General features: G+C 25.8%; 1 protein-coding gene and 1 long non-coding RNA gene across 3 annotated transcripts; one reads left to right on the top strand and one right to left on the bottom strand.

Moving 5' to 3' along the window:
* Nucleotides 1-301: 301 nt before the first annotated feature.
* LOC124932637 lies at nucleotides 302-1,033 on the bottom strand. Its single transcript, XR_007098770.1, has 2 exons — nucleotides 706-1,033; nucleotides 302-602 (listed from the first exon to the last, which is right to left on the bottom strand). It is a non-coding gene; the product is annotated as an uncharacterized LOC124932637 (long non-coding RNA).
* Nucleotides 1,034-5,820: 4,787 nt separating this feature from the next.
* On the top strand, nucleotides 5,821-7,739 carry LOC124931485 (ras-related protein RHN1-like). Of its 2 annotated transcripts, none has more exons than XM_047471963.1 (7): nucleotides 5,821-5,959; nucleotides 6,488-6,565; nucleotides 6,645-6,812; nucleotides 6,888-6,936; nucleotides 7,023-7,096; nucleotides 7,223-7,316; nucleotides 7,447-7,739. In XM_047471963.1, the coding sequence occupies exons 1-7, from the start codon at nucleotides 5,921-5,923 to the stop codon at nucleotides 7,551-7,553; spliced, it is 609 nt and encodes a 202-aa protein (XP_047327919.1). In that variant the 5' UTR covers nucleotides 5,821-5,920; the 3' UTR covers nucleotides 7,554-7,739. The 2 variants fall into 2 exon arrangements, with proteins under 2 accessions (XP_047327919.1, XP_047327920.1); XM_047471964.1 differs by having other exon boundaries at nucleotides 5,839-5,963.
* Nucleotides 7,740-9,391: the final 1,652 nt, after the last annotated feature.

Here is a 9,391-nt window from a genome sequence, read left to right as displayed (position 1 = left end):
TGTTATTGGTGGACACTAAACGAATGAAAATAGATGTATTATCTTGGGAGGTGTCTTATAGATGTTAAATTGACTTCTTTCTTTTGCAATGGTGAGATGCATATAGGAGGATCCTCGGTTACAGATATATACATAAGCTTAACCCTTACCTATTCAAATCTCTACATTTCATCATATTTATATTTCAAATCAAATCAACTCAACGTGACCTAACAATTGAATTATTCAATTAACAACAATGTTATTGAGTCATTAGTTTATACTAAAATCAATTACATTCTAATTAATAAACCAAACAAACTGACCAAGTACCCAATTCATTCATCCAATCCATCAAATATTGTATATAAAAAAAAATTAAATAATGAGTTTCAGCTCAGAATTTTCATACCGTAAAAATGTAAACCCCAGATATACATTCGACAGTAAATAATATAATTACTAAACCCTAAATTCTGAATCCATTTGTAAACCAGAGGAAGAAAGAACTTCAAAAACACTGGAAATACAAATCAAATTCAGATCCGTTTAGTGAACAAAGTATGTCAAAGCCAATGCGATAAACAGAAGAACATAAGCAATTCCTTGATCAATCGATGATCCTGCATTTCCCCAAATTCAACACACAAACAAACAAACAAACAAAAGAAAATTGTAAATTACTACGCAATGAACAACAGATTCTACTTTATTTCAGAGACTTACCGTCGCTGGAAGGACCAGAAGGAGCAGGCGATGGAGCGATCGACTGACCGGCGACAAATCGGCAAATCGCAAGCAAAAGGAAGCCAATAACGGGAAGAGTCGTCGATTTCATCGTGTTCATATCAAGGAATCGGTGGAGGAGAGAGATTGATGATGCAAATGACGGATCGGCGATGCAATTATATTAGGCTTCTGGTTTACATACAATTCTGGTGAGATGAATTTTCAAAGGAAAGTGCGAGCGTTTAGTCAAATCGTGAGGAAGCCAGGCAGGCCGGCGGCTTCGTGAAATCGCGTGAGTCCAAATGTTTGATCTTTAAAAGCATGATCAATCTGACTCTTGACTGGAAATAGGTTAAACTTGCCCTTTTATTTATACTCAAATAATTAATTTACCCTTATACTACAAACCCTAGCATACCTTCCTAATACTTTTCAATTTTGTTTTGGATAATAATTGGTATGTTTTTTGGGAACAATTTTTGTCTAACGTTCCAACTTTGATTAATTTTATTAGATGAGACCTGAATATTTTGAGAGAAGTATATTTTTTAATTATTTTTTTTTTATATTTACTTATTCTAATTTATTAAAATTGGTTTAGCTAACTACAAAAATGTGCAACTAAAAAAAGATTTAATAAATTTTGAATTTATTTTTTAAATATCTTTATAATGATATAATATTGTGTACAGTATACCGAATTTGACGTATTATAATTTAAATTAAATATTTTTTTGAGATATAAACGTTTAAAATTGTCGAATATGATTTGAATAATTTAAAAATATATGTAATATGTGAAAATATATTGAAAATATAGAATTATTATTTTGTTGGTAAAGAAGTGATAAATTAACTAAGAAAGTGAAACAATTATGTTAAAATATGAAGATGGTCATTTATTTATTTGTGAGATATCTTAAATAACTAAAATGATGAAAGTTGAATTCCTATGACATAATATAAAGTTTGAGCCATGTTTATTAAGTACAATACAAGTTTGAGTCTAACAAAACAATTAGGCCTTTTTTCTTTTTTTCATAAAATGTAATGTGTCTGTTTTTATCTATAGTAACTAATAAATTTAAAATATACCATTCACTTGAATATTAATAATTTAAATATTTTTACTGAATTTAGTTTTTAAAATAATTTGCATACATTTTTTAAAAACACATCATTTTAAATAAGAACATAGATATTATTAATATCAATAATATTTAAAACTCACTAAGGTAAGTAGAGTCATTGAGATATTAGAGGTGGTTCAATAAAAACTAATACCCATAAATTTTATTAAATTATTATTTTATATTAAAAATTTATCATTCAATTTTGAGTTTGATAATATATTTTTTAACCAAAAAATTATATATCATATTTTATAAAATTTATCTAATACTATTTTATTTTATAAAATTTAAATAAAAGATATTATAATTTAACAAATTAATTATCTCTCCTGTCACTGCTCTTTGAGAAATGAAAATACTTTTTTTTATTAAATATTATTTTTTAAAACAAAACAGTCTCTGATGTATAAAATCATATAACTCATTATTTATTTAGTTATGTATATATGTGCTGGAAATAAAAAAATAATAATAAATAAATAAATAAAGTTTTTTATAAATATTTTGATGTCACGTGGATGACGTGGCGTCAATGGGGTGGGAATAAAGCCATCTTAATTGTCTATGTGAAACTGAGCATTTTTTTTTATATATTTTAATTAGTTGGAGGGTATGTATAAAGCTAGCTTATTGTGGAAGCGTAAATTCTAAGCGTGTCTTTAAATTGTATATTTATTCTTCTATTTTTTATTTTTGTCTATTTAAACTTTAATATATATATTTGTTTTTTAATACATTATAAAATAAATTAATATTATAAAATATACTTTAATTATATATATTAATTAATTTAATAACCTTTTTTTCATTTAACAACACTCCAGTTTCAAATATTTCAAAACTAACTAAATATTAATCTCAAACAAAACTTACTTGAGAAATAATTAATTTAATACTGTACTTTTAAATGGCAGATTATCTTTTTAAAATTGAAGAAAATAGATTATAACTTTAAATTGAAATGAAGAGAATAAGAGACTTTTCTTATTTGAATTTTCAACATTTTAGAAAATTATTTTTCATGTTTTGAAATTTTTTTTGGGTGGTTGTATTTTACTACAATAATTTTAAATATATTTAAAAAATATATATTATGTAGGTCACACATTTAACCTGATTGTGACAGGTCAACTTATAATATATGAGTCATTGATTAATTTTTAATTTAAAATAATGTGTCCGTAATTAAATAGTATAAGAATATTAGAATAGGGATAACAATAGAAGCGACTATCCATCCACCGTCCGGGATGTTCTAATTCGGTCTAGAAACATATCTCTAAGAAAATAAAAGTATATGATAAAATTATATAAGATTATTTTTTATATATAATATATTAAAATTTTATATTGTTATAAAAAAAATTATAAATTATAAATAATAAATAAATATATTATTATATATTTATTTATTATTATTAGTGTTTGAAAAGAAATAATAAAATTAGAGCAAGTGATACAAATATCCGTACACACTAAACTACTATTCTAAAATGAGACCTTTCTAATTGGAAACGATTATAATTGATAATTTTAACTTATACTTAAATATCAACATATTTTCTAGTAAGAATATTGGATTTAAAATCGCCCAATAATAATATAATATATTTTAAACATAAAATAACAATTCTATTTTGGCATATTAAGTTAGTTAAAGCCGAAAATATAAGGTTAGATGACAAATAGTTTTTATTTTTAAAGGTAAAATATTTTTTATTCATCATTTAATGAAATATAATTTTATATATTTTCCTGATACACCTAAATAATTCATGATTTTAGATACACTTCATAAATTTAATGATATTATCCCCCCAAAAAATAATATTAATCTTAAAAAAAAAACAATTATAAAAAAATAAAAATTAATTAATATAATTTTTGTTTGTAAGTCCATATAATATGATATATATGAAAATCACCAATTAGTGTACAAAAATGTCACTAAACATAATCAAACACAATGAGATTAATAATTTGTTAACAATATTAAATATATAAATAAAAAAAAATTTATCAACAAAAGAAAATAGCATTAACAAGCTCGGAAATTCTCAAGAAATTAATAGATTTACCGTATGTCTCTACCGATTTTTCCGAAGAGACCTCCTTTATCGTCATATAATAGTGTTGTGGAGTAAATATATTGATTGACCGTGATCACTGAATGTTTTACGGTTGTTTTGAGTCAAATGATTTATCATAAGATAACCGGAATAATCTCCTCTTCTAGCCTAGCGTCAATAAGATGTGGATACTAACCCTAAGTTCTTGGGTTCGAGCCCGTCATGAGGTAAGTTCTGCGCATAGTTAAATGTGTGAGTTCGCAGTTTTAATAAAAAATTCTAAATTCTAAACTCAAATAGTAGTCATTCATTTGTAAAGCAAAAACAATTGAGATATCGTCTTTACTTATTGCAATAAATTCTACAATAATTAATCATAATACTTTTTTTTTTAATTTATCATCTATCAAAAATCAAAATACCTTAATTTATAATATTCTATTAAAAAAAATAAAATAACAATATACGATCATAAAGAAATCAATATTTCTTGCAAATGTGTGATGTAGAAAAAAGAGAAAAAATAATTAAATTACTCAAATCACTTTTATCTTTTTATTCCTATAAATTTTTTATGAGGGCAATTCTATTTTTTAAATTCAAATTAATGTTATTATTAATCATTTCATTTAATCCAATACTAAACAAGCTTTAGCTGGTAATAATTTAATAAACCATTAATCAATAGACGCGTCATCCAAATATTCTAACAAAATTTATGATAAAATAGTTAAAAACACAGTATAACACGTAACCATCAAGTGACTTTATCGTATAATATACTTTAATACATATTCTTATTGGTTAATTCATCCTTAATATAGATTATCACATTTTCTAAAGCTTTAATACAATATGACTTTTTATAGAATATCTTGTTACAGACAAAATAATAATAATAATAATAATAAACTATTTGTAAAGTGATGTTTATCCTTTTATTTTTTTTATCTTCTTCGTACCTAAATATATTTTTTAGAAAAAAGACAATTGTGAATTGTGATATAGATACTTTTAAGTGCTTTTAAAATAAGATAAGTGTGTTTGACTGATATCACACTTTATTTCACAAATAGCTTATTGACACACATATACATATTTTTCAGTTACATATCAAATATAGTTAAATTAAAGATAAAGTTATTTTAATGGTTGGACATAAAATTTAAGAACATAATAATTCAAATAAAATTTCAAAGATTTTATTGGAATCAAGTTCTACATGACCCGTGTCAAGAAAATTAACAATCTCTTAATATAATAATGAATGACATTCAATATAAAAAATGAAAATTTTTAAAACTAAAAACATAATATAAAATAAGTGAACTGGAATTCATTTCCATTAAAAATGTATTTTCTTTTTTGTAACGTTAGCATCACCTTTGTACAAATTCATTTAGAAATTATAATTACGGTGACCTTGAAAAAAATGACGATTTTAAAAGAAAAATTATTGATAAATCAAAGTGTATAAACATTATTATTTAAGATTTTTTTAAATAAATAGTTAATTAAATTGGAAAAAATAGAAAATTAAGAGATAAAATCATTTTAATACACTAAAAAACAAAAAATTCATAGTGGGATAAAATGATAGACTTAATAACGTAGACCTCTCTTCAGAATTACGGTTCCATAAATTTGAGTTGGAATGAAGTTAAAAAAGTAACAAGAAAATTATGAATAAAAATGAAAATAAATAAATATAAGTTTGTCTTTTATTTATAAATAAATAGATAGAAAATAGTTTAAGAAATTAAAAAGTAATGTTAAAATTTATAAGTAATTTTGAATAAATTTATTTAATTATTTTTTAAAACAGAAACAATTATCCTATTGGAGAGAAGAAAGAAAGAAGGCTGCCAACTTACCAGTCAATAGAGAAAACCTAACGGTCCTTCGCTCCTTCTGAACTCCATTCTAATCTTCAAAACCTAAAATAATTCATTGAATATCTTTATCATCATCATCTGATCCAATATCACTTTCTCTCTCAACTCAACTGAAATGGCGAGAACCGGCAACAAGAACATCCAGGCGAAGCTGGTAGGTACGTCTTCCTTTTGTTCACGGAAATATGCATAGGTTTGTTTTAATACAACTTTATACTTTCAAATTATCGCTACAATTCATAAGCAGATCTCTCTGCATAATCAAATTGAACCTGTTGAATGTCTTAGCTTCATACTATGGAGTCTATGTTTTCCAGTATCTAGTTCTTTATTGAATCTTAAATTGCACACAAGTGAACAAACTCAGATCGAATAGAATCATAGATGAAGGAAACTGCAAAACATTTCATGATTGGTTCAAATGATTTATGTAGCTGTAATCATGCCTTACTTTAATAACTAGCTACATATTGCTTCTGAATTAGCTTATGTTACCTTTCATGGAGGATCCAGAATACAGAACATAGATATTAGATAGTGAATTATTAGCCTAATTCATTTCTTGGACATTTGGTGTATTTTGATTTGATCTGAAGGATCTTCACCTCATAACTTTGCATGTTAGTATAAATGATTCAGAAAATGTTCATCCATAGTTTGAATTTCTTATGGTTTTCTCCAGGTATTACTTGGAGATATGGGTACTGGGAAAACCAGCTTGGTGCTAAGATTTGTAAAAGGCCAATTTTATGAGTACCAGGTTTTGTTTTCAAGACTAGTTTGTTTTTCTCTTATCATAATTTTGCATGATTCATATATAATAGTTTTATTTTCTGCAGGAATCAACCATTGGAGCAGCTTTTTTTACTCAGGTCTTATCATTAAATGAAGCTACTATAAAGTTTGATATTTGGGACACAGCGGGACAAGAACGGTACTATAGCTTAGCGCCAATGTACTATCGTGGTGCAGCTTCAGCTGTGGTGGTTTATGATATAACAAGCATGGTATGTTATATTCATATGGGGACAATGTTTTGTTTATCTAGGTTTGATATTTGATTATAATGCTATTGATCACAGGATTCGTTTGAACGAGGCAAAAAATGGGTCCAAGAACTACAAAGACAAAGTAAAATCTGTTTTATATTTTATAGATGGGAAGATCAGCCTCGGTGTTTATCTTTTCCTGATAAATATTTTGTGCATTTTTTGCAGCAAATCCAAACCTGGTTATTGTTTTTGTGGCAAATAAGGCTGACTTAGAAAGTAAAAGACAAGTTCAATTGGAGGTTTTTCTTCTTTCTTGATCAATATTGGTAGTTTGTTCTCTGTTTAGAAAAATAACTGCATTTTCATTTCTAGCACAGTCTATTTGATCTATTCTCGCGTTAATTTACAAATCCTTTCTGTTCCAGGTAGGTGAGAAGTATGCTAAAGAGAATGGCCTCATTTTCTTTGAAACATCTGCAAAAAGTGCTCAAAATGTCAATGAGCTTTTCTATGAAATAGGTATGTATATGTTAACCTTTTCCTTAAGTTCAAGAATCTGAGAACTGAAAAAATGCAGCATCAGTATTTGTTCTTATTACTTTTGTGCAAAGTTTGATGCTTACCCATTGGAAAACCAAACCCGATGCAGCAAAAAAACTAGCGAAAGCAGCACCAGCAAGGCCAACCGGGATGAGACTACATAACAGACCTCAAGAAAGGAGGAATAGAGGGCGCGGCTTCTGTTGCTCGAGTTGAACCAAAATATGTTGAAGCCGTAAGTAAATCTAATTGGTTGTTAATCAATCGTCGTTCATCTTATCTTTATGATTAAACTAAGAAAATTTACTGCTTTGAATTTCTTCATCTATTGTGGAATATGACTGCCTTTTTTTAAAATTTAAATGGTTTGTGAATAAAAGTTACTGCTTCACTTCTTCTTCATTGATGTGTTTGATGAGACCTTCTTAATCTAAGATCAATTTTTTAACTTTTCACAATGTTTTAATAGAGTTGTAATTAATAAAGTTGGAGTATGATTATAAGATGAAAACCAATAGCTCACCTTGTATAATATTATATAGATAACATAATGTGGCTTTTGATTTCATGATCAAAATTATTTTATGAAATATAAGCATTATTTAAATTTAATCAAAACATATTTTTTATTCACTTTTTACTTAAAAAATATCATCTAATTTAATAACATATTTCTTACCAGATAAAAATAAAACTCTTCTCATTTTTATTTTACAATATTCCAAAGTGATTACAGTTGTAACAAATTATTTAGTTTACATAATAATGATTCCATTTGTTATTGGGTTTTCTTAAACACAAGAAAACCCAATTAGCCCATTGCTACTTTGTTCTAAAAACAGTTGTAAATTGTAATTGTATTATTTAATATTATGTATCTTGATCATAATAGGCTGTTTTTCTAAATCTCTCTTTTTCGTTTGAGTGTGTGATTGAATATTATTTTCTAATATTTAGTTCACTTATTTATTGTCTAATTTTATCTAACTTCATCTTTTTTTTAATTAATGAGATACAAGGTAAACGAGGGTATTTTAATGATGATGACAAAAAAATAAAAAATATGATTATTCACATGGTCAACAAAGATACTCAAAATACAACAAAATTAATAATTTGGGAGCAGTAATACAAACATAAGTAAAAAATGTTTATTAAACCTAACTAAAGTTTAATGTTAACGAGTTCAGAGATACTCAAAAAGATCAATTAGTTTACCGATTGTCTCCATCGATTTTTTAAAAAATATCTATCATGTCGTCGTAATAATAACGTCGTGGAGGCATCCGATTTTATCTTTAATTATCCTTGGTAAGGCTTTTCCATATACTTTGTTTTAAACTAGGCATCTATAATCAAAATATTTGGTGGTCTTAAAATGATCATGGCAATATAATCATCACTAATGGAAACATGTCAGAAAATTTGATTAGTCTACAAATTGGCAAAGATCGCTATTTTAATTCAATCGGGTGAATTCTATGAATAAGAATAAGAACAAAATCAAGAACGACAATGCAGCGTCAGTTCAAAGTTCTATTATCGAAATATCACACAAATTAATAATATAATATTGTAATAGAGGGTTTTGTTTGAATGTTAATGGTATGAGTTACATTAAATTCATGATACAATTTAGTATTTTTTTATGACAAAGAACATAATTTGTTGTTTAAAATTCAATTATTTTAAAGATTATCATTTTTTTTTGAAATTAAAAGAAAACTAGCATAACACCCGACAGTAATGACCCCTGCTTAAACTCAAAGTACTTATAGATGAAATCGAACTCGTTTTCTCTCTTAAAGCGACTCTTATCACTATACTATTTTGATTAAATATTTTAAATATCATAAGTGTGATATTTATTTTGCTTATTCAAGATTACTCACCAAATTTGTTGTTAAAAGAATGATATGGTCAGAGGATTCAAAATGAAGGTCAACAATTCAAATGTAATTGATTCTTAAAAACACTATCTGGTTTTCAAACGGTTCTAGTAATTGTAAAAATCATTTATTTCTATTTTAATTAAATTTGTTTTCTTTTAAATC

The sequence above is a fragment of the Impatiens glandulifera genome, chromosome 3, assembly GCF_907164915.1.
Source record: "Impatiens glandulifera chromosome 3, dImpGla2.1, whole genome shotgun sequence".
Classification (NCBI taxonomy): domain Eukaryota; kingdom Viridiplantae; phylum Streptophyta; class Magnoliopsida; order Ericales; family Balsaminaceae; genus Impatiens; species Impatiens glandulifera.
Note: the sequence above shows the minus strand (reverse complement) of the source record. Positions and strands in the feature narration are given on the sequence as shown.